At 41.7% G+C, this 26064-nt stretch overlaps 1 protein-coding gene across 1 annotated transcript in view; it reads right to left on the bottom strand.

The window, feature by feature from the left end:
- LOC143299623 (protein MCM10 homolog) overlaps window positions 1-26064 on the bottom strand; it is a 42344-nt gene that overhangs the window by 5679 nt on the left and 10601 nt on the right. Inside the window, exons 7-25 of the mRNA XM_076612916.1 lie at window positions 25207-25341; window positions 22649-22858; window positions 21580-21770; window positions 20658-20808; window positions 19209-19334; window positions 17820-17976; window positions 17253-17415; window positions 15730-15888; window positions 14502-14629; window positions 13334-13414; window positions 12617-12715; window positions 10313-10477; window positions 9460-9539; window positions 7236-7553; window positions 6701-6807; window positions 5293-5410; window positions 4578-4753; window positions 2094-2207; window positions 516-664 (exon numbers count right to left, since the gene is read on the bottom strand). Coding sequence (XP_076469031.1) covers window positions 516-664; window positions 2094-2207; window positions 4578-4753; window positions 5293-5410; window positions 6701-6807; window positions 7236-7553; window positions 9460-9539; window positions 10313-10477; window positions 12617-12715; window positions 13334-13414; window positions 14502-14629; window positions 15730-15888; window positions 17253-17415; window positions 17820-17976; window positions 19209-19334; window positions 20658-20808; window positions 21580-21770; window positions 22649-22858; window positions 25207-25341 — 2827 coding nt within the window. The remainder of the gene's footprint in view (window positions 1-515; window positions 665-2093; window positions 2208-4577; window positions 4754-5292; window positions 5411-6700; window positions 6808-7235; window positions 7554-9459; window positions 9540-10312; window positions 10478-12616; window positions 12716-13333; window positions 13415-14501; window positions 14630-15729; window positions 15889-17252; window positions 17416-17819; window positions 17977-19208; window positions 19335-20657; window positions 20809-21579; window positions 21771-22648; window positions 22859-25206; window positions 25342-26064) is intronic.

Genomic DNA, 26064 nt, shown 5'->3' with positions numbered 1-26064 from the left:
TTCACAAGCACTGAGAAACACCGACTGAACCAGTGAACGCACTAAAAACCTACACATAACAAAAAGAAAAGTTTATTTCTATTGTGCCTTTCATTAAAATACAATAATGCCCAAGGCATGAGTAAAATACGACAGAGAGAAATATTTTGCACAAAAATCACAACCACATGTAAAAATCTCCAATACCATCCCATGCGAAACAACATTCAGTCACCCCAACCAAACAGAGAACTAGAACAACCATTATCATCCACGCAATAAGCATTCACGCATGGAGAGACGAATGCACACACACACACTCACACAAACATACATATATATGCACACATACACACACACATACATATAGAAAAAGACAACCAAAACACATCAGAATTCATGCACAGACAGACGAATACACACACACACAGATACACACACACTCACACACACATACATATATATGCACACATACACACACACACAGAGAAAAAGAAGACAACCAAAACACAAAAAGCAAGTATTGCTGTACATACGTGCAGGGAGTGGTGGGGTATCGATCCAGGGACACAGTGCGGTGTTTACATTTCCTGCAGGCGAAGAATCGCCGCTTCCCTTTGTGTCGCCGCACTGTGTGTCGCTCCTGTTTGCACCGGTCGCTCTGAGACATCGCAGTGTACTTGCACTGTACGCAGAGGAAAACACACAACTAGTTCCTTACCTACTGAACTTTGAAATACTGGTGTACTTGCACTGTACGCAGAGAAAAAACATGCTACCAGTTCCTTACCTACTGAACTTTGAAATACTGGTGTACTCGCACTGCATGCAGAGAAAAAACATGCTACTAGTTCCTTACCTACTGAACTTTGAAATACTGGTGTACTTGCACTCCACGCAGAGAAAAACACATTACCAGTTCCTTACCTACTGAACTTTGAAATACTGGTGTACTTGCACTGTACGCAGAGGAAAACACTCTACTAGTTCCTTACCTACTGTACGTTGAAATACTGGTGTACTTGCACTCCACGCAGAGAAAAACACATTACTGGTTCCTTACCTATTGAACTTTGAAATACTGGTGTACTTGCATTCCACGCAGAGAAAAACACATTACTGGTTCCTTACCTACTGTACTTTGAAATACTGGTGTATTTGCATTCCACGCAGAGAAAAACACATTACCAGTTCCTTACATACCGAACTTTGAAATACTGGTGTATTTGCACTGTACACAGAGGAAAACACGCTACAAGTTCCTTACTTACTGTACTTCAAAATGCTGGCAAAATATCAAAGGTAAAAGGCTTCATAGCCTTTTCCAGCCATTGGAGCAGTGAATTCATATCCATTGTGTCTGGGGTTTGGCATCGGAAGGTGAGGCCCAGTCCTTTTTTCAATCTTTATCTTTCTCCCTTTGTTGCTAAAAGCCACACAGGGCCATACCAGAGATGAAAAAAAGTCAATATGGAACCCATAGAAAAATAAAAACAAAGAACAAACAAAAAACAAACAAACAACCGATGTCCCAGCTAACAAAGAAACTAGATGGACAATAAGCTCACCAATGAAAAAGCAATGGGACATGTGTCCTCTTCAATAAGAAAATGGCCAGATGTTCTCAACCCTTTACTGATTGATGTCTGATGCCTGACACTGATGCACACTGTGTTCTTTCATTTACTTATAGGTTTGTTATGTATCATGTAGCCTTGCCACATACGCAGTCACCACGTCAGGTTGGCCTTTTGTTTTTTCCATGTGCCCACAGGAGTTCTTAGTGGAATAAACCTTGCCTTCATGTGCTTAGGCCTTGAGTGCATGTATATAATTTTATATTTGTGTACCTATCCCAGTGGATTTCTTCAACAGAATTTTACCAGAAAACAACACTCTCATTGCCACGTGTTCTTTTTCAGTGCACCAAGTGCATGCTGCACACAGGACCTCGGTTTATCATCTCATCCAAATGACTAGACAATCAGTTTGATTTTCCAGTCAAACTTGGGAGAAAGAGGATTTGAACCCAGACCCTCACGCACTCTCTGTGCAAGCAGATGAGCGTCTTAGCCACTCAATGCCACCTCCCTGTGGGGAGGATGGAAAGTTACCTGTTCGCAGGTGACAACAGTGACCTCCATGGAGGTGACAGACTTCATCTTCTCCTCCATCTTCTCCTTCTGCTCCAGGTTGTCGAAGTATCGCTCCTCTCTCTCCGCTTCAGCCTGAAACACAACCACAGAGTGAGTGTAAGTCCTCATGTCTGAACCTTGGACTTGAAACAGTCTCCCTCCTTCGCTTCATCACACCCCTGCATCAGAATCCCGCTGACAGCGCCTGGTGGGTAAAGGCTGGAGACTTTTCCAATCCCCCAGGTCAACAGATGTGCAGACCTGCCAGTGCCTGAACCCTCTTCATGTGTATATCCATGCAGAAGATCAAATATGCATGTTAACCCTTTCGCTGCCAGGAAAATAAGATTTAATTGAAATCTATTTGCCAGGGTTTTTTCACAAAAAATTTTTTTTTTTTTATAATTCTGTGCTCTTTGTTATTGGAGAAAGACCCATAAAAGTATATATTTTCTGAAAGGTAAATGAATAAAGAATACAAAACACATGATGTTTGCCCATTTTATATATTTTTAGTGACATGATGTTGTTTTGAAATCAGTGTTTTGTTTTTTGTCACATTTTTAACTTGTTCATTACAAACATTAGTCAGGTAATTTGCACTAAAATATCATATTTTCTGGACAAATGGATATCTGCACACACAAATCATACTAGAACCACAACATAAAAAAATTGAAAAAGAAATCGATACACAATGCATTGTGACTTCTGCAAATGATAATATGGATGTGAGGCCACGCCCCCTCAGTCTCCACCCCCCTCCTCTTCACCCCTCTCACACGGTCACTTTATCCAGTTCTCATCAGACTGCGTTGGCTGAGTGCCAAGAAAATCGCTCACACTGTGTCCTGCTAAAAATTCTGTGACTTCTGTCGTCTGCTAGAGCTGAACAGCTGGCATCCCTCACTGATAGTCGTATCTTGGCCACTCTCTTGATTGCTCCCTTTATTTTCTATCAAATCATCCTATAAATGTTCACCACTGTCTTCTTCAAATTTAGGCTTCAATTCTTTCTGAGCATCAGCTAAAGAAAGCAATCTTGGTTGATTTAGTTCGCCACGATCGCATGTCTTGAGCACGGCATCAGTCCGACATTTTGTTGAGCGAGTGAGGAGAGGAGCCAGGCAAAGACTGCGGCCAGTAACCCAACCAAAACGTTCAAATAAAGGACTGCCTTATGACGTAAATGGTGTTTCTAGTTATGAATAGAATCTAGAAAGATTCCCCAAGCTAAAGCTACCAGCATTTTTGTCAATGAACCGAATGCAAAGCAGGGAAAAGTCAGAATATTTCTGTGACGAGTTATCTCGTCATTGTAGCTGTGAAGCATACATGCTTTTCATGACAAGTTATCTCGTCATATAGGTAGCCTAGGGGTTAAAGATCCCATAAATTAATCCCTGTCAGCATTCTGTAGGTTATGGAGACAAAAACATATCTGGCATGAACATCCCCGAAAATGGAGTATGACTGCCTGCATGACAGGGGTAAAAATAGTCATACACATAAAAGTCCACTCATATATGTGTATACAAGTGAATGTGGGAGTAACAGCCCAAGAACAAAGATGATAATGATGAAGATGATGGTGATGATGATGACAATGACGGTGATGATGATGGTGTTGATATCATGATAATGATCATTATGATGGTGATGATAATGACGACGACGATAATGACGATGATAAAGATCCCTTTGTTTCAGAGCTATGTATGCATGTAAAAGGTGGGTGTGAAAAAGCTCTGGTTTGTTTCCACGTAAGATCTAGCGCCACATAAATACATGAATTTGTTCATTGTTTTCAGTCAGCTCCAACCAAGGAGTGGCAGTGAAACATGACTGTGAAAGGAGATCTGTTGATTCGGAGAAAACAACTTAAGTCCCTATGAAAGTCTGATGGTCAAGCCAAGTCAAGATTTTATTTCATAATGGTCAATTGAAAAACAAACAGTTGCTTTTTTTTCTCAATTTTTAATATCAAGCAATCAATGAAAAAATTGGAAAAAACAAAACAAAGGAGAATCAGTATCAGTATGAGTAGCTCAAGGAGGCGTCACTGTGTTAGGACAAATCCATATACGCTACACCACATCTGCCAAGCAGATGCCTGACCAGCGGCTTAACTCGACGCACTTAGTCAGGCCTGGAGAAAACAAAGGAGAGAGAAGGAGAAACAAATACCAGACGAAAAGCGACAACAACAACCAGAACAACGACAACACACAGATATATATATACATATATCTATATATATATATATAACAGTATGATAATGAAATATACAACTGCATCTCTATTTCACACACACACACAAATGAGCACAAATGCTCAAGCACAAATACACCATGCCCATCCCATATTTCTTCATAAAACACAAAGTCGCTGCCAATGGTGAAACACTATCACTCATCACACACACAAATAGAAACGACACATGACTGCAGTGCTGCCCCCTACCTGTGCTAAGGCCCCTGTGTGAGAGGATCGGGCCTTCAGCAACTGCTTCACTTCCTCTGAGTTGGGGTCCACGTTGCCTAGGAGACGGGAGCGTTTCCTGGGAGGTTCTGCAGCAACACTCTGACTGGGTCGATCATCACCACTTCCTCCTTCCTCTGTCTTCTTGTGTTCGTTTTCTGACATAATAATCATAATAATGACACTAATGGGTATTCATAATGTGATCTACCTCCTTAGATCAGGGCCTAGGTTGCTAACAGTTAACGTCAGTATGGGAAGAAAAACGGCTACAGAAATGAACAACACAGGGCACTGTGTCATTGACAAAACACACACACACATGCACACACAAACACATACAAATAAATATATATGCACATACACACGCACACACTCACATGCATACACGCGCGGACACACACACACACACACCACACCAACATAAAGACATCCATAAAAATAGTCAAGGGTCATGCACTTCATGGACGCGTATTTGTGAGCGTTGCTCAAATTTCCTGACCAACACTGCAGGTGTCTGTATCTCTCGGCCTGGTTGGTGCTAGGATATATGAGAATACAGCCTTTTCAAGTAGTCCCCAAACCAAAATGGACACCCATAGCAGCAGCACCACCCCCCCCCCTCATCATCATGAAAACATAGAAATCAAATGTCTCAAAACTCTAGGAAGGTGGGAGCGCTTAGTGCTGAACGTACCAATATTTTCCAGAACCCGTTTTCTGATTTTCTCTGGGTCCTGTGTGGCGGGTCGGACAGCGTTGGGGTCAGACTTTCCCAGTCCTCCAATGGCCTGCACCTTCTGAATGGCTTTTCTCTGTGGAGGTGAAGACAACACCGTGAGGGAGGACTGATTATTGCTGCACATCAGTCAACACTGTGCACCCCTGTATGTACACCTTAACCCCTTCAGTCACGGGGAAAAACAGTAAAAAGTGGTGTTTCAAGTCATAAAACAATATCCAAAACCCATAAGCCTAAAACTGAGAAAATGGTCTGGAGATATACAACTCTGTGTGTGAATTTTCAGCCTTCCAGTTATATCATCAATGACATCACTATTTACGTATGTGATACATTCTATGACACTGACAGGGTTAACATCTCAGAAAACTCCAAACACCTTTATATAATATCAAAACACTCACTGAAATTGCCCATGAAAACAGAACTGTCAGACAAAGAACTTTGCATATCTAGAAGAATACTGCTTTGAATACATTTAAAAACAAACTGTGTATACTTAGAATACTATAATAATAATAAAAGGACATTTGGTATGACTAATCGAATGATACAAAAGCCCTGGGTGTTTACAATTAAAAAAATGCAACGACGCATGCATACTAAAAACACACAAATACACCCATACGCACAGATCATCCAGTTCCAGCTCCATCCCACAAACCCACACCCACTCCACACAAGATGTTGACAGACACATGCGCACGCGCATCCTGATTGTTCAAGGCATATGAATATGTGTACGTTTGAAAATAGTAAAAACAATAGAAGTAAAAAATTAACTTGGCTAAAACATAAAAGTTAAGACATGGAGTTATTTACTGATTTGAATGACTGGAAATAAATGAGTTTTCAAAGAGGTTTTGAAAAAAGGGCAAGAAACAACATGACGGACAGGAAACAGGAGTGAGTTCTATGGTGGAAGAAGCCTAGAAAGAGAAAGTGCATTTTCCATATGATCTGGTTCTGCAGGAGGGAATTTTTAAGAGATGGTCATCACCTGATGACTGGAGCTGACGAGATGGAGAATAGTAATGCAGAAGCTCAGAAAAGTAAGGAGACACGCCAGTCATAAATTTGTAGCACAGGAGAGAGAGTTTGTAATCTATTCTTTTATCAACAGGTAACCAGCGGAGGGAGTGAAGGAGAGGAGTATTATGAGCAAATTTGGGAGAGCAGAAGACAACCCATGCAGCACTGAATACATTTAGAAACAAACTGCATTAATGGAGCATCTGATGTGTAAAAAAAAAAAAAGAAAAAAAAAAAAAGAAAGACGAAAAGAAGCCAGAAAAGAGAGAGACGAAGAAAAAAGAAAGAATGGTTGGAGGAAAGGGGTCAGTATTTCACAGTCACCACACACCTTGGCCACATCAGTGGAGGAAGGCTTTCTGCGAGGGCTGGCTGACGATTCGGCAAACAGGTCGATGTTTCCACCAGGATAGAACCCTTTCCCAAGCACTGGCGTTTCTGACAAAACAAACATAATATGAAGGTGAGATGTTCTGTGATTGTTACATAAAGTATGAGCACATTTATATTTTGATAAGAAGTATCATTGCCACTCCACTCCGCATCTGTGTTGAATGGATCCACTTCTATTTCTTCTCTGTGTGTTTGTGACTGCTTGTGTACTCTGTGTGTGTGTGTGTGTGTGTGTGCGCGCGCGCGCGCACGTGTGTGTGTTTGTGGTGTGTGCATGCTATATAAATGTACGATCATTACCATTAACAGAACCTTATTTGCAAGGGTAAAAAAAAAACCAAGATGGGGATTATACTGTTAAAAGAAAGAAAGAAAAAAAAAAAAAAGAATTCATCTAGCATTATTATTCTCATAATGTTCACCCCTTTCCTTAAACTGTACTACCACAAAATTTTCAAAATCATGTCACTCACTTGCAACAGTTTTGCTCTTTGGCTGGCTGGTGGCGGCTGAGTTACTCCCCTCCGTGACCTTGCCCTTTGATTGGATGGTCAGTCCTCTGTCAGCGGATGTCAAAGATGACCCTGAAAGTCTGGGGCTTTTTGACTGCGACAATGACCCAGGACTTTTAGACGGCGGTTTGCAGGTGTTTGGTTGTTGCTGTGACTTGTTCAGCTGCTGCTGTCTGTTCCGGATTCTTTCCGCCGTCTCTTCGCGATGCTGTTTCAGCAGATCCCCCGCATGTACCGACTGGAAGGCCATCACCTCCCCTTTGTTGGCACCGCTCACATCTGAGGGAAAAGATAATGGTTTTTTTTCTTTTGTTTTTTCTTTGCTGCTCCATCATCTGCACCGTTTCAGTGGCGTTACTCCCACGCCGCTCATTCCGAGTCCCCCATACACATTCACACCTGGCTTCATCTGTTGCAGTCTCAGCGTCGGCAGTCCACAGGGCACCATCGATGTTAGGTCGCCAGGAGGCCACATATCAGAGGAGACCCTGCACTGCTGCTGAGTCACTTTGGTGGTGTTCAGTAGTGCCTGTTCTGATTTAACATACTTAGGACACCACCTACTAAGCCCCCTACTGACGACAATAATGGCTTAGTCGCTAAGCCAGACTGAGTGAGTGTCTCCCCCAGAGTGGAGACCGCCACCACACCCCTCCAAAGACAGTCCCCTATAAATCTGCCGACATCAAAGACCTAAACAAGACTTTCCCCAAGTGCAGAAATGGATGGGTAGCGAAACTGAGGGAACCACGAGATAATGAATTCATTTATATGGCACCCAATCAAATACATATTGCTCTAAGCGCACACTCAAAGCAATGATTTGGACATGACTTCAGTACAATAGTTCAAATGAAAATACATTACAATACATCAAAATATGCAGTCCAACTGAGTAAGAAACATAAACTATGACATGACAATGCATCATGAAGTACACACTAAAACTAGTAAAAGTACCCCATGGGTGTGTGTGTGTGTATAGCGAAGTGTGGTTAGTCATTTTGGGTATGACTTCATGTGGATGAGTGATTACCAGTGCACACACAGTCTAAATTTACTTTCAGAAATGCACTATAGAAATGCCATTCATTGTTATTTGTATTTGTATAACTCTTTTCTGTCACAACAGATTTCTCTGTGTGAAATTTGGGCTGCTCTCCCCAGGGAGATCTCATCACTACACTGAGAGTGCCACACCCTTTTTTTCTGCCTGCAATTTTAATTGTTTTCCTATCATTGTTATCATTATATTAATATATATAGCAAACTACACATGCATACATGCAAACATACATGCATGTATATACACACATTGATAGCAATCAATCAAATGCAGTTTTGAACAGATGTCTTGAGGTTGGTTTTGAGGTAAGAAGTGGACTGGGAGTTTCTCAATCTATCTGGCAAGGAGTTCCACTGGGTGGGGGCAGTGAATGTGAAGGAACTTTGACCAAAGGACTTTGTCATGATGGAGAGAAGTTAGAAAGTGGGCAGTGAATGAGATGAGAACTTTGACCAAAGGACTTTGTCATGATGGAAAGAAGTTAGAAAGTGGGCAGTGAATGAGATGAGAACTTTGACCAAAGGACTTTGTCATGATGGAAAGAAGTTAGAGAATATGACTCTGATGATGAGCGTAGTTGTCTTGCTGTAAGATGATGGAGGCATGTTAGTTTGGCAGCTTTCAGGTATCAAGAGTGTGCAGACTGATCCACATACGCTATAAAAAACAAAACAAACAAAAAAAATAATAAAATAAAATACCCCCCCCCCCCCCTCCAAAAAAGCAAAAAAAAAGCAGGGTTTCAGACAATTGATAAGATCCACACTGAACATACAGTAACTTGTTACGAATAATGTAGTTTTCAAATTGTGTAGAAATGTACCTATATAGCATATATGAATGTATATGCATGTGCGTGTGTGTTTGTGTGTGCATGTGTGTGTGTTGTGGTGTGTTGCGTTGTGTTTGCATGCGAATGCGTGTGTACGTGCTTTGCCTTTCTTCATCTGTTTTCACTAAGGCAGCGGATGCTACTAACTGCAGCCACTTTCGATATCTCTGCGTGGGCAGAGTGGTATTGTGCACAGGACAGGGAATCAGACCCCTGCTACAGTGGGTCAGGGTATAGCATGCCAGACCAAACCAACGTTTAAAAAAAAGGGCAGAAAAGTGTCATACCTGGAGCTTTCCTCTCTGCTTTAGCGATGTGGCGTACCAGGTTCATAGACCCTGCTGTTGGCACCGACAGCATGTCCAGGCTGCAAACATTTGATTTGAAATGGATACTTATAAAGCTCCTATCCTTGGAGATGAGGTGCAAGTGTACACAGTAAAGTTAGTTAAGTTATACAGGCCACACACACACACACACAAACACACACACACATATACAATGACTGACAGGACCAAACGCACAATACAAGACACCAGCATAAACACGTTCATTAGCAACAATGAACAGAAAGTGTTAGCTATTTTGGTTTAAAGAGCTTGTGGTGTGGTGCTGGATCAAGGACCAGCAGCAGCAACAACAGAACTAGGGTGCCTCCATAGTTGGCTGCCCAGAGACCCCGAGAGAGAGGCGCCAAGGATTGTGCTGCCTACATAGACTGGATCAACTCTATTGTCAGTTGTGTGGTAATATGATGTGTGTCGTGCCTTTAGTATAGTTAGTGTGAATGTGTAAATGAATGAGAATAAAAATTTTATAAGGTTTTTTTTTTTTTTATTTTTATTTTTTTATTATTATTATTTTTTAAAAAAATAATTTTCACTCCCTCTGTGTGTGTATATATCTATGTGATAGGTGAGTGAGGACATATAGTTATTAACACCAGAGCATGCACTTTGAAAAGAAGTGATACAAATGAATTTAATCATAAATTGTTTTTTATTTGTGAAAACGGTACATTACACCATATCAATCAATTAATCAATCAAAATCCCCCCCCCCTCTCCCCACTCACACTACAAGTATCCTTATCATTCAGTCAAGATGCCGCCCCGTTCCCCCATCCCCACCCCCACTCACAATGGCTGCTGGTGGGAGGCAGCCAGCGAGGACTGTACACGTGTGGAGTGCTCCGGCATCAGGTTCTGTACGGCCAGCGTGTTCACCTTCCTGTGCTCCTGCTGGGTCATCACCGCCTGCAGCTTGCCCAGCGTCACCTTGTCCTTCTTACCTCCCCCTTTACCCCTGTAACACGCACACCAAGTCCTTAGCTCCCCCTTTACCCCTGTAACACACACACACCAAGTTCTTACCTCCCCCTTTACCCCTGTAACACACACACCAAGTCCTCCTTACCTCCCTCTTTCTCTCTGTAACACACACACCAAGTCCTTTTTACCTCCCCTTTTACCCCTGTAACACACACACCAAGTCCTTACCTCCCCCTTTACCCCTGTAACACACACACCAAGTCCTTACCTCCCCCTTTACCCCTGTAACACACACACACCAAGTTCTTCTTACCTCCCCCTTTACCCCTGTAACACACACACCAAGTCCTCCTTACCTCCCCCTTTACCCCTGTAACACACACACCAAGTCCTTACCTCCCCCTTTACCCCTGTAACACACACCAAGTCCTTCTTACCTCCCCCTTTACCCCTGTAACACACACACCAAGTCCTTCTTACCTCCCCCTTTACCCCTGTAACACACACACCAAGTCCTTCTTACCTCCCCCTTTACCCCTGTAACACACACACCAAGTCCTTCTTACCTCCCCCTTTACCCCTGTAACACACACACCAAGTCCTTACCTACCTCTTTCTCCCTGTAACACACACACCAAGTCCTTACCTACCTCTTTCTCCCTGTAACACACACACCAAGTACACACGTCCAGTCACTTACATTGCTGCTTTTAGTTCCACCTTAACACCTGTAAACCTAAACTACAAACCATATCCCCACCCCCCCTACCCCTCAAAAAACAAAATCTTGCCTTCCTTTTACATGACAAACAATCACCAATAGTTATGCACAATTACCATGTAATACAGCACACCAAGTCTTACGTCTTTAAACGTGGGAAAGACACCATTGTATTTAATTTTCATCGTTGACACTGCCATTGCCTTTTCCTCCCCTTTTCCTGTTAACACAAAATCTTACCTCCCCATTCCAGTGAAAAGTATAAAACTCAAGACTTTTCCAGCCTTAAGGTCAGCAGCATTTATCCCCATGTTCCTACACCCAGAAATAGTCTTCCTGTACACTCTTTACTAACCTGTAAAACACACACACATAGCATCTTGACACTACATATTATACACATGTAACTACTCACCTTAGTGCTCACTACTCCTCCTCTCCCCACACACACACACCAATGCACTACACCCCCTACACACAGGTAACACATACCTCCATAAGTTCACTTCTTTTGCCACTTTGGCGTAAACTCCTGACATGAAGTACTAAACTCCCCTTTTCCTGAAAAAACAAAATAAGCAAATATCCAAAACCACAAAACACACCAAGTGTTCAAATACATTCCCCCCTTTTACCCACTGAAAATGAGCACATGGAATTGAACCAAGGATACCTCATTTTCTTTATCCTGTAACAACCACCAAGTCTTACGTTATAAAGGTATACAAGTATGAACCTGACATATGAAACACCATCTATCTTATCCCAAACTCTCAAACATACAAGTGACTACCATCGCCCTTTACCTGAACAACAACCAAGTTCTCCATTAAAGTCTTCCTCCCCTTTACCCCTGTAACACACACAAGTCCACCCTTTACAGTACACTCTACCGTCCTTACCTCCCTTTACCCTGTAACACACACAATCTATGTCCTTCTTACCTCCCCCTTTACCCCTGTAACACACACACCAAGTCCTTCTTACCTCCCCCTTTACCCCTGTAACACACACACACCAAGTCCTTACCTCCCCCTTTCTCCCTGTAACACACACACCAAGTCCTTACCTCCCCCTTTACCCCTGTAACACACACACCAAGTCCTTACCTACCTCTTTCTCCCTGTAACACACACACCAGCTGGTCATTTTAATGTCTGGGGGAAGATGGAGGGTGGGGGAGGGTGAGACAGGACGACAGAGAAAGAGAGAGACAGAGAGAGAGAGAGAGAGAGAGAGAGGGAGAGAGAGAGTGCGTGCCTGTGTGTATTCTTGTATGTCTTCATGGATTGTTGCATAATTACGCACAACTGTTTCGTATGAGGCACTTAAACCCCACAATACAGAGAGTTTGTACCATATATAAGTACTGTATGTGTGTGTGTATATATATATATATATATATATATATATATCTATGTTTTGTTTGTTTTTTAATCTTCCTGGCCTCACCGTCCGGCTGTGTAGCACTCCCCGCCGTAGAAGAACGTGTTGTTCTGCAGAATCTTGCTCTTCAGGGAAGAAGACGACTTGGGGGTGGTGCCTGGACAACTGTAAACATATCACACGTCTCAGTCACGTCTGACATTGCTGCTTTTAGTCCAGCTGACCACAAGGGGCCATGTCAGAATTGCTAAACTGAACAAAATTCCATTACCCCCCCCAAAAAAAAATCTTGCCTTACATTTTACATGACCCAAGAACAAATTCACATCGAAATAGATAGGTATGCACAAAATAAACAATGTAATTACAGCACAAAGTAAGAGGTCATGAAAGAAAAAGTGGGAAAGACACCTATTGTATTTAATTTTCATCAGTTTGACTGCCTTTGCCTTTTCTTCCTTTTTTTGTCTGTTAGCAAAATCTTCCTCGATACTATACATTCAGTGAAAAGTATAAAAACTCCAAGACTTTTCCAGGCCTTGAAGGGTAGAGCATTTTTCCCCATGACTTTCCCAGCCCAGGAAATAGTCTTCCTGTAACACAGTCTTATACTAAGCATGTAAGAACACACACAGACATATGCACTCATGCACACACTTACATAATTATACAATATCGCTTAACTACTGCACGCTTGTGTGCTCAGCTAGCTCTCTCTCTCTCTCTCACACACACACACACAGATGCACATACACACACACACACACACAGAGAAACACATACCTGCCATGAAGTTCACTTCTTTTTGCCGACTGTTGGCGGTAAGCTGCCTGGACATGATAGGTACAAAAGTCTCCCTGTTTTCTGAAAAAGAATCAAAAATAAGAAATAATAAAAACCAACAAAACACACAAAGATGGTGCTCAAAATACAATTCACACACAGGCTGTATCCTTCAGAACTGAAAATGTGTATTGCATCATGGAAGTTGAACAAAGACGGATACAAACAGACTCAATTTTGTTTATTCATGTACAAGCCAAGGCCACTAATATGGAGTTATAAAAGGGTATACAAGTATGAACATTACATAGTGAAAACACCATATTATAACTTATCCGAAAATCATCAAACATAAATGAAGACTACCATGCACTATGAAGCAAAAACTCAATATTCTCATAAGGTTTCATGGAATTTAAAATACTTATAATCCTAAATACAAGATAGGGTTTCTAACAGTATCAGAATAGGTTTAAGACATTATCAGGTTCAATTCAAACAGAGTAAGTAGTCTTAATAAATGTTTCTGTAGTATTTCTTGGAGCTGACGAACAAAGGAGAAAGTGTATCTAAGTTTCTTTTGAGTCCTTAAATAGTGAACAAATCAGATTACTGTTGGTGGATATCCCTGTGTTGATGTCAAATTTTCACCACTTTTTGTTCTTTTAATCCATGAAGCTCTGTTGAATGGTGCTGGTGAAGGCTTTCCTTAAAATTCCAAAACTCTTCCAGACCCTTAGTGGACAAAAGACTTTTTAAGCCCTGGAAATGGTTCTTTCAATTTCCCCAACACTTTTTCAGCTCTGGAAATGGTTCTCTCATTTCCCCAAAACTTTTCCAGCCCTGAAAATTTTTTCTCTCATTTTCCCATGACTTTTCCAGACCTCCATGACTGCATGAACCCTGTTAATTACATGTCAGGGATTGAAGATGGCTGTCAGAAGGAGAGGGAGCTCAACAGACACGCACAAGGGAGGTAATTAGCCGCATCTACTTTCATTTTCTCCCCTTCAGCAGAATAGTAGTTTGCAAGGGACAGGAAATCAGACCCCTGCCAGAGTCTGCACCAGTGGTTCAGGGTGTGTGTAATCAAATACACATCATCAGAAACAACCAACAGACCCCATCAAATACCAGCAGACTCAGAATGAAGCCAACTCAGACTGACTTGTTGATGAAGTTGGTGCAGGTGGTTCCCCGCTTGGTCTTGCCGATGCACCAGCCCAGGTCCTTGGAGCGGCCTATCTCCATCACCTGCTGGGCGTTGTTCACCGTGAACGCCACATCCCCAGAGCTCTGCAAAACACAACAGCAGTAAACAAAAGCAAAGTAAATGAAATACACCTTATGGCTAGATATAGAATGGAAACAGTGTCCATCATTAGGAAAATGATGGGTGCAATAGCCGAGTGGCGAAAGTGATGGACTTTCAATCTCAGGGTCCTGAGTTCGAATCTTGGTAACGGCGCCTGGTGGGTAAAGGGTGCAGATTTTTACCATCTTCCGGGTCAACATTATGTGCAGACCTGCTTGTGCCTGAATCCCCTTTGTGTGTATACGCAAGCAGAAGATCAAATATGCACGTTAAAGATCCTGTTATCCATGTCAGCGTTTGATGGGTTTTGGCAACAAGAACACACCCAGTATGCTCACCCCCAAAAATGGAGTATGGCTGGCCACACGGCAGAGTAAAAACGGTCATACACGTAAAAGCCCACACATGTACATATGTGTGAACGTGGGAGTTGCAGCCCACCATTGACGAAGAAGAAGATTAGGGAAACACACAGACTTTTTTTTTTAAACTGATTTTCAACATTTAATTACTATTCAATCAATCTATGTTATATTTTGCATTCAGCTGAAGAATGGATAAAAAAGAAATTAAAAAAACAGAAGAAAATGAGAAAAAATAGGAGGAATGTGTGAGAGTAATGACACTGAAATGGTTCAGATGATGGGACAACTAAAAAAAAAAAAAGAAAAAAAAAGAAGGAAAAATAAATCACCCTAACCCCCCTCCCCTAACCCCAACCTCTATAATCAGCAGTGTGTGTGACAGGACATTAAACAAAATTCACTTCCACCCTCTTCTGGCTTGTGGGCCTCCTGACAGCTCATTTCAGTTCAGCTTCTCCAGAAGGTGTCAGTGCGTTCAGACAAATCCATATACTCTACATCACATCTGCTAAGCAGGCGCGTGACCAGCAACGTAACCCAATGTGCTTTAACACGCCTCCGGACAACCAGACATCAATAATTCCCCGCAGACTGCTGACACTGGAACTGCGACGGACGGACATGGTGTGGCTGTGTATGGGGGGTTTCAGAATAAGCAGCATGGGAGTAATGCTATTGAAAAGGTGCAGATGACGGTGGCAGCAAAAAGCACTCACCTTTTCCATGGAGTCCATGATGTTGGGGTTGAGGAGGCCGATGACGTTGCCCACGTCCATCTTCCACAGCTGTTTGTACACCTGGCCGAACAGGAAGAAGCTGACCGTCACGTCCGTCTCCTGCAGGTCGCTCAGCTTCCAGATACTGTACGTCTTGCCCTGACACATACGTTTAATTTGATTTTGATTTGATATGGATACTTAGATAGCACCTATCCTCGATCGGAGACCAAGCTCTAGGCACTTTACAAACTTGGAATCATTTTCACAACAGGCTGCCTATAAGGGTAGAGCCGACTGATGACTGCCATTGGGCACTCATCATTCATTTCCTGTGTCATTCAATCAGATTTCAGTCACGAAACACATACACACTCAGCCAGTAACATTTTACATGTATGACCGTTTTATTTACCCAGCCATGTATGCAGCCATAACTCCTTTTTTGCGGGTGTGCATGCTGGGCATGTTCTTGTTTCCATAACCCACCGAAAGCTGACATGGATTACAGGATCTTTAACGTGTGTATTTGTTCTGCATGCGCATACATACTGAGGGGGTTCAAGCACTAGCAGGCTTGCACATTCTTCCGGCAGCCATCTTTGATCCCTAACCTGTGTATCCCAGCAGCTAGGTCATTTTTTGCATTTTCTTACTGTCTGTCCTTTCTTTGATGTTCTTGCATTGCATATTGTCATGCTTAACACATTTCTGCTGCAGACGTCAAACCTACATCTGTGCAGATCTGTGTTTGTCGCCAGCGGATGTAGTTTTGTCATTTGTCTGGTCTACTTTCAGTTTTGGTAGTGATTAAAGGGAAAACTCTTATTTAAACCAAACCGGAAGAATACAAACGAAGGGAAATTCAAGTTTTGCATGGGTGATTTTGGAGCCTAAAAAGATGAGTTTTCAATGAAAATTGACATTGGACGAGGCTGTCAACAAAATCATGATGGACTGTCACAGTGAGGAGGAGAATGTGAATCGGAAAACAAAGTAGAGGAGGAAAATAGCGATAATTTTGCAAACCAAGTGCAGAGGAAGGTGAAGAAGTGGCAAATGATTCAGACTGCATGTTTTCTTTAGATCTGTTGTGATATTTTGTGCAAAAAAGCATGTTTTATGCATGTTTTTTCTGCTTTCTTTTATTTTAGCAATAATTTGTAATGACCAATTATAAATTTCCTTCCTTTAAAAGTTTCAGTACTAAACTACAGTTATTTCTGAATAACAATGCCAAATTTGATCAAAATCCACCCATATTTAAAGATTTTATGAGCGTTTTTCTGACCATACCCTCTTGCGTCAGCACATAGGTAAAAGTTACTTGGGCAGGGGCAGGCAACTCAACGAAAAAGGCTTGGCAGAATAGTGTTAACAGCACACACGACTATCTTACTCATTTGGGCGATCAGGCTAAGATTAAGCCTAGACTGCCCTTGTTAGGAGGGCATGCTCTATACAAAAAGAAATCCCTTCAAAGACACCAGACACTCACAAAGCCAGACAAATGGTCAACTCACAGTTTGCGACTTGCGAGCCTCCGACTTTTGAACGATGACCCCAATGGTGACCCAGTCACCCTGGAGGTCAGGGGTCTTGACCTTGAGGTGCAGCCTTGACACAGGAATCATCCGGCGACCTTCCATCTTTGAGGCCAGCATGATGGAGGATACCTTGGGGTTTCTGAAGTTCAGAAAAAAAAAAAAAAAAAAAAAAAAGAAGAAAAATCAAATTGCGATATCTTCATACAAATCCCTATTTTCTGAAAATGATCAGATTGCTGATGCTGTATAAAAAGGACACACTAGTTTTGATATGAAAATCTATAAAAACAGAATTTGAACAGAGTAGAACATTTCCTATGTGCTTTGTATATTGTAAAAACTTAAATAAATGAACAAACCCCCCCCCTCCCTCACCCCCCCCAAAAAAAAACAGTTCTGAAAACTTAGAAAAAGACCTGATAAAAAAATTCTTTACATGAATTCATACCCTTTTCACAAGACAACACAATGAAAAAGAAAACGGTTTAAACTATAACATCTTTTCATTCATGCCCCCTCCCCGAAAAAACAAACAGTACGTACACAATGCGGAGCCCAGAGAATTTCTCTGTCATGAAGTCCTTGGTGTCTGGCTCCTTCTTCACAGCACTGCTGCCAGAGGCACTGGTGGAGGGTGTGGGAACGTTGCTCACTGATGGCCTTGTGTCCCGCGCAGAGGAACCCGAAGCCTTAGATTTCCCTGAAATAGTCCAACATACATCTGAAATTCACTGTCTTTCTGGTGGATGCAATAGCTGAGTGGTTTAAGCGTTGGACTTTTAATCCCCGGGTCCTGGGTTCGAGCCTTGGTAACGGTGCCTGGTGGTTAAAGGGTGGAGATTTTTTGGATCTTCCTGGTCAACGTACATGCAGATCTGCTTGAGCCTGAACCCCCTCTGTGTGTATGTGCAGGCAGAAGACCAAATATGCACATTAAAGATCCTGTAATCCATGTCAGCCTTCCATGGATTATGGAAACAAGAACATACCCAGCATGCATATCTCTGAAAACAGAGTATGGCTGCCTACATGGCGGGGTAAAAATGGTCATTCACATAAAAGCCCAGTCCTGTACACACGTGTGAACAGCCCATAAATGAAGAAGACTCTTTCTCACTCCGTCACAGTCCCTCACCCACATCCCTTAAAAATCAAATCCAAGAAACCATTCTTTCAAAGCAGTGTCTACTTAATTAAGGCACTCCATTTCCATATCTGAATACTACGGATCCACATCTATTTCTTCTACACATTCCCTATCAGTGTTGTATGGATCCACTTCTATTTCTTCTATGTGTGTTTGTGATTGCATGTGTACTTGTGTGTGTGTTGTGTGTGTGTGTGCATGCGCGCGCATTTATAATTGCATGTGTACTTGCATGTGTATGCGTGTGTGTGTGTGTGTGTGTGTGTGTGTGTAAAAGGCATTGATACACACCAGCAGTTCTCAGTTTTCACCTTCACAGCTAGAGTAGTGTCTCAGAGTAACAATATTCCCAGCTATCACTCTAACACTAAGCAAATAAGACTCAAGTTCAGTTTTTTTTGCTGAAAAAAAATGTTTTTCATTGAGTCTCGTTTTTACTGTAGCACTGTACATGGGAATCAAACCTGTGGACCCTTGCTGGCCGAATAACCATGTGGCCACAACTCCACTAAGTTTGTGTGTGTGCGTGCGAGCGTGTGTGCGCATGAGCATGTAGGGTATTTTTGTTCTGTGTGCGCGTGAGAGCGCGAGTGTGTGTTCATACAGCAATTTGTAGCATTGTCTTGGTGTATAGATACACATATATGTGTTGTTTTTCATGTGCAGAGATATGTCATTATGCTCTGTTGTATATGTGTTGTTTCATGTACGGCGCTTAGAGGCCACTACATGGAAAGTTTGCACCATATAAGTACTAGCATTATCATTATTACTGGGACACTCACACGTTGCTGTGGTGGTGGATAGTGATGGGGACGACGTGTACGAAGGGGTGCATGCCTGTTGCTGTCGTTGACCCTGCAGCAGACGTTTGATCTCCTTTCCACTGCTGTTCAGTTGTGCCTTCTCTCCTGAAATAAAAATGATAAAAAATAATAATAAATCATTCTTCTTTGTTCGTGGGCAGGTTCACTCGTATGTAAATGAGTGGGCATTTATGTGTATGATTGGTTTTACCCAGCCATGTATGCAGCCATACTCCATTTTGGGAGGTCGAAAATGCCTCATTCTTTTCTAAAATCCAGGGTTCCCACACGTGTGATCAAACAAATGTCCATACTTTTCCAGACCAGACTGAAAATTCTCCACATCAAACAAAATGGCAGAGGGAATCAAGAACTTGTCTGCTACAATGCTCATTAAAGATATTGGCAGACATCATGGCACTGGTGATTAATTTTTATTACTCTTTGGGTTTTTTTTTTGTTGACTTTTTTGTGTTAAATTTTTTTATTTTTTTTATTTTTTTTATGCATCGAGCTGTCTGCTGAACAAGGTCCAGGGTTTAATTAAATTCCCAAGACTTTTCCCGGACCCTGAAAGACATTTTCAGCCCTGGAAATGGTTCTCATTTTTCCCAAGACTTTTCCAGGCTTTCACCAGTGTGCAAACCCTGCTCTCCCTTACCCCAATCTTTTTTTTTTTTAATTTATTTATTTTTTTTTTTAAACACGTGCCATGGCAGAATCGTTTAGGTCTTGGATGTCTGATCTAGTGTTCACCAGTGATCAGGGTTCGACTCCCTGTTTCGACATGGTGTCAAGTCCTAGGGAAAGGCACTTCACTCTGAGTCACCTCTCTCCACCCAGGTGTGAATGGGTACCCGACTTTGACTGGGGAAGGTTAAAACTTCCAAAGGACAGGACTGGACCCTGCCTTCCTGTGCTGAGCCCTACACACAGTGAATATGTAAATTCACTACTCTGATGGCAAAAAAAGGCAATGGGACTTTTCAACCTTTTTTTTTTCTTTTAAAGACCTTTAATCACTATTTCTCACAGACACACATATCATAATAATGATAATAAAAATGAATATTTATGTAACACACTAACCAGAAATATGCTCTAGGTGCTTTACAAAACACTTTTGTTTATATAACACATTATGTCAGTGTTAGTACACACACCAAAATGTGACTTACAAACTAAACACTCACTCACACACACACACACAATGCATATACATTTTAACATACATATGTACATAGCAGCTGCCCTCTACGCATACACACACATAGGCACGCACATACACAAACAGACATGCACATGCTCACACACACACGCACGCACAGACAAACACACACACATACGAACACACACACATGTATTTCTGTACACATACATATATGTATACACACATAGTCAAGCACAGCTCACACAATGAAGACGTACCATCCATATCCTCCCAGTCGCTGTCACTGTCAGCGTCCCCAAACAAACTTCGCTTCAATGAGGTCCGCCTCCCTTCACGTGGTTCTCCCCCTTCTTTCTCTGCCATGTCTGCCAGAAAGGTGGAGGACTGCTTCCCCTTCTCACCATCCGCCTGCTGGGAAACCCGACAGCTTTTATCTTCTCCAACAACCTTTCAGCCAATCAAATCAATTCATCAATCAAATCACTTTAATTGATGTTCTCATAAAAAAAAATACAAGAAAACCAGTCTGTGGGCACCAAGAAAAGTGCAATAACAACAAAACAGAGTTTTATCATCTGTTTTTATTCTCTCCGACCTTTCAACCAATCAAATCACTCAAATATCCTCATGCAAAATACAAGGAAAATGGGCAACAAGATAGAATGAGAGATTTCAATGGTACAATAGCGTTAAAACAGCATTTTATCTTCTGCTTTTACCCTCTCTGACAAACTTACAATTTATCAAATTACATAAATAACTTAATAAAAAAAAACCCAAGGAAAATAGGCTTGTGGGCAACAGCATAAGAAAATATTGTTTTAAATAAACAATTTCATAGAAGTCTAGCAAAAAAACACATAAAAGAACATAATATATAAAACCCACTAAAAAAAAAAAAAAGAGGACAAAAATCTTTCTCACATACACCCTTGAACCTCTATCCCTTCCCCCATCACCCTCTCCCCTCCCCCCACTCTCTTTCATCCACCCCACCAGGACCCTATTCTGCCACCACCATCCATCCTCCCAAACTCCCACTTACAACCCACATCCACTCACAACACCGCATTCTGTTTAATAAAAAAATTTTTTTAAAACCCCAGTCCAATAAATCAATAAACAACGCGCCCATTTACAACTCCTAAGATCATAACAGGACATGCAGGGGGTTCGAACCTGCTCCTTCTTTATCCCATTCACCATCTTGCTGCTGCTGTCATGCTGCAGGACTCCCTCACTCCTTCGTGCTACAGAGAGGAGAGGTTTCGACTTTGAAGAGGAGCCATGACGGCCGACAGAGACACCACCGCTCGTAGCAGCAACCCTACTGGAAGGGCTGGGAGAAGAAGTTTTGTTTTTTTCTTTGCCTGTGATAAAGATAAATAAGATAAAGATAGATGGGGAGGACTTTATTGTTTCATAAAGAGAAATTACACTAGGTGTGGCAAAACAAAAGTGGACAGTTATGCACACAAAAATATCAAACAAAGAATTAAAATGCAATGTCAAAAATGTCAGATGTTTGTATAAATGTATATGTAAGCTTTGCAAATATTCACTGTAATGAATATAACATAAAAAAACCTCAATCTAAAGACATGAACCATAACCACAGCACTGCATGTCACATTGCACACTCGCCCCACACACTGCTAACTACTCTCAGCATAACGATATTAAAAACATTATTCCAGAAACTAAAACTACACATTATGCATGTACCTACAATGTATTCTGCATATTTAAGAGTAACTTGACAATACACATCCCACAGATGCACTGTTGCGCACGATCTCCATCCCTGTCAAGCCCAGACCCTCACGGACTCTGCGTTGGCAGAATAACGTCTTAACCATTCTGCCACCTTCCCCCTTAACAACCAGAGAGAGAGAGAGAGAGAGCACTTACAGTTGGGCCAACAGCAAAGTATGATCAATGGTTTCTCCACTGCAATGGGAAGTCATTTGCAGCTTAGTTTTTTGTGAAGGACTATGACTCTCAAACTAGAAGGCAATATGGCACTGGCTCTCAGTGCTGCAACCTTGGGGGCTAGTTGGCCTTTGGGGAACCAGACCAATGCGGACCCTCTTGGCTGAGAGAGTGGGGATGTAACTTGGGCAAGACACTCTCACTCTAATCAGATTCTAGCCCAGAGAGTCAGACAACAGTCGCCTCCTCTGATGTTCTGATGGTCATAGTCAAACACAACTAACATACATCAGGACAGAGTAACTTGACTGACTACCTGAAGGGGCGAGAGGAGAAGTTTTCTTTCTTTCTGTGCCTGTGATGACAGAGGATTTTGATGACACTTTCTTCTCTGGACACCCCGACACATTTGGAGATGATGATGTAGGTCGTTTTGCTTTCTTGTTCCCACCGCTGGAAACTTTGAAGGACGCTGGCGATGATGATGATGATGATGAAACTGATGGAGACAATGCAGAGGCCATCCCTGATGAAAAGAAAAGAAAGACTGAACCACCTTTTAACCCCTGCTGAGTACAACTGAACAAACTTTTAACCCCTGTTGAGTACAACTGAATCAACTTTTAACCCCTGCTGAGTACAACTGAACCAACTTTTAACCCCTGCTGAGTACAACTGAACCAACTTTTAAGCCCTGCTGAGTACAACTGAACCAACTTTTAACCCCTGCTGAGTACAACTGAATCAACTCTTAACCCCTGCTGAGTACAACTGAATCAACTCTTAACCCCTGCTGAGTACAACTGAACCAACTCTTAACCCCTGCTGAGTACAACTGAATCAACTTTTAACCCCTGCTGAGTACAACTGAACCAACTTTTAACCCCAGCTGAGTACAACTGAACCAACTTTTAACCCCTGCTGAGTACAACTGAACCAACTTTCAACCCCTGCTGAGTACAATTGAATCAATTTTTAACCCCTGCTGAGTACAACTGAATCAACTTTTAATCCCTGCTGAGCATAACTGAACCATCTTTTAACCTCTGCTGAGTACAACTGAACCAACTTTTAACCCCTGCTGAGTACAACTGAACCAACTTTTAACCCCTGCTGAGTATGACTGAATCAATTTTTAACCCCTGCTGAGTACAACTGAACCAACTTTTAACCCCTGCTGAGCACAACTGAACCAACTTTCAACCCCTGCTGAGTATAACTGAATCAATTTTTAACGCCTGCTAAGTATGACTGAATCAACTTTTAACCCCTGCTAAGTACAACTGAACCATCTTTTAACCTCTGTTGAGTACAACGAAACTGACTTTCAACCCCTGCTGAGTACAACTGAATCAACTTTTAACCCCTGCTGAGCACAAATGAACCAACATTCAACCCCTGCTGAGTATGACTGAATCAATCTTTAACCCCTGCTGAGTACAACTGAACTATCTTTTAACCTCTGCTAAATATGACTGAAATAACCATTAACCCCTGCTGAGTTTGCCAGTGTAGAGCTGACTGTTGCCTTACTGTGATAAGGGTTTGTTTTCAAAAGAATCTAAATATCAAGCCTGAAAATGCGTTTGCTTACCATATAATGCCTTGGATTTTAATACAAGTTTGAAACAAAACAAACCCTACCTTCCCCCCACCCCCCAAAAAATGAGGTAACAGATCAGGACATCCATCACCATTCTTTATTTAGACTCTTTTCTCTTAGGACTGCAATATTTTTGTACAGCAAAATCAATCACACATTAAACAAAATGCCGTTCTTGCATTCAAATTTAAGCCACGCTGATCTCGTTTCACCCATGATCACCAGTCAAGGGGTTAGAGAAACAAAATAAAATGGAACAAAATAAATAAATGAAAACTAATCAGTAGCAAAGGAAGAAACGAGCATTCAATTTCTGAATTTATTGTCTTACTTAATATTGAGAATAATAATTAAAAAAAAGTATACATATCATATTGTATTGTGTTGCATCACTCTTTTGTAAAACATATTTCTCTGTGAGAAATTAGGTCTGCTCTCCCCAGGGAGAGTGTGTTGCTACACTGAGAGCGTCACCCTTTTTTTTCCTTCTTTTTTTCTGCCTGACAATTTTATTTCTTTTCCTATTGAAGTGGATTTTTCTACAGAGGTCTCACAGCCTTTTACAGCCACCAGGGGCTGTGAATTTATATCCATTGTGTCTAGGGCTCAGCATAGGAAAGCAGTTAATTCATATCCACTGTGTCTAGGGGCTCAGCATAGGGAGGCAGTGAATTCATATCCACTGTGTCTAGGGGCTCAGCATAGGGAGGCAGTGAATTCATATCCACTGTGTCTAGGGGCTCAGCATAGGAAGGCAGTGAATTCATATCCACTGTGTCTAGGGGCTCAGCACAGGAAGGCAGTGAATTCATATCCACTGTGTCTAGGGGCTCAGCATAGGAAGGCAGGGCCCAATCCTCTCCATCTACCATTTCACCTTCCATATACCCATTCACACCTGGGTGGTGTGAGGAAAATCAGAGTGAGGTACCTTTCACAAGGACACAACACCATGCTGAACTGGGGCCTCGAACCCTGATCACTGGTGAACACTGGACCAGAAGTCCAGCGTCTAACTGATTTTCTTACAGAGCATCCTCAAAAAATAGTTAAAGTGTATCATTAGGGGCGTGTTTCCACAGCTCCATGGACTGACTACAAACCACCCTGACAAGCTTTGCCCTTCTTTTCTGAGGTCTTTATGCCCACATGTTGTTGATGATATTGTTTTTTTTTCATGTTTTGTATATTGCCAACATCATGCTGATAACCAATTCTGCCACAATGCCTCTTACAGTATGCTGCATACTTCAAATCCCCGAAAAACCTGCCTGGACGCTTTGTCTGGCGTGTGACCGAGGCCACAGTGGCACTGGTGGTGGTGGTGGCAGAGGTAGCAGTGGACTTCTGTGATGCTAACAGCTGCTGGATTTCCATCATTCTCTGCTGCATAATCGCCAACTCATCTGCCAAGTATGCATCATGATGATGATGATGATGATGATGATAATAACTAAGGACATAATAATGATGCTAATGATGATGATGATAATAACTAAGGACATAATAATGATAACAGTCAAGGACAGCCATTCAGCACTATTTTTTCCAATAGATATTTACACACATAAATATATGGACAATTATATTTTCTTATACAAAATAACAATAAATCAACCACACACACACACACATATCTGCACACAGAGAGAGAGAGAGAGAGAGAGAGAGAGAGAGAGAGGGAGAGCAAAGGATCTCCCAGAATCAATATTATAATTTCATCACTTTCAACAACACAGGATACGATAATGAAGACTTACTAGGAAAACAACAACAAATGTTTAAAAATTCTGTTCATCATTCACTAGTATAAAGACACAATCATATTCCTGAAATCATCATGAATTCTTTCTGATTTAACAGAAAAGTTGCATCTCACTGAGCTTACGTTTTACTGTTTTGATTGTTTCGTTTTTTAATACACTGAATTTGTCTTATTTCCGTTTGGGATAAATGCCTGTTCACTTCTGGCATGTATACATTGTACAATGCTGTATCTCTTGTATGTTACTTTTTTCTTCTTTTCTTTTCTTCCTAAAAATGTATGTCTTAACCAGACAGTTGGTGTGGCTATTGTAAACTATAAGCTCAATACCAAATATCATCTATATTTGTTCAAGTTACATGAA

This window comes from Babylonia areolata, chromosome 25 (assembly GCF_041734735.1).
Source record: "Babylonia areolata isolate BAREFJ2019XMU chromosome 25, ASM4173473v1, whole genome shotgun sequence".
Classification (NCBI taxonomy): domain Eukaryota; kingdom Metazoa; phylum Mollusca; class Gastropoda; order Neogastropoda; family Buccinidae; genus Babylonia; species Babylonia areolata.
Note: the sequence above shows the minus strand (reverse complement) of the source record. Positions and strands in the feature narration are given on the sequence as shown.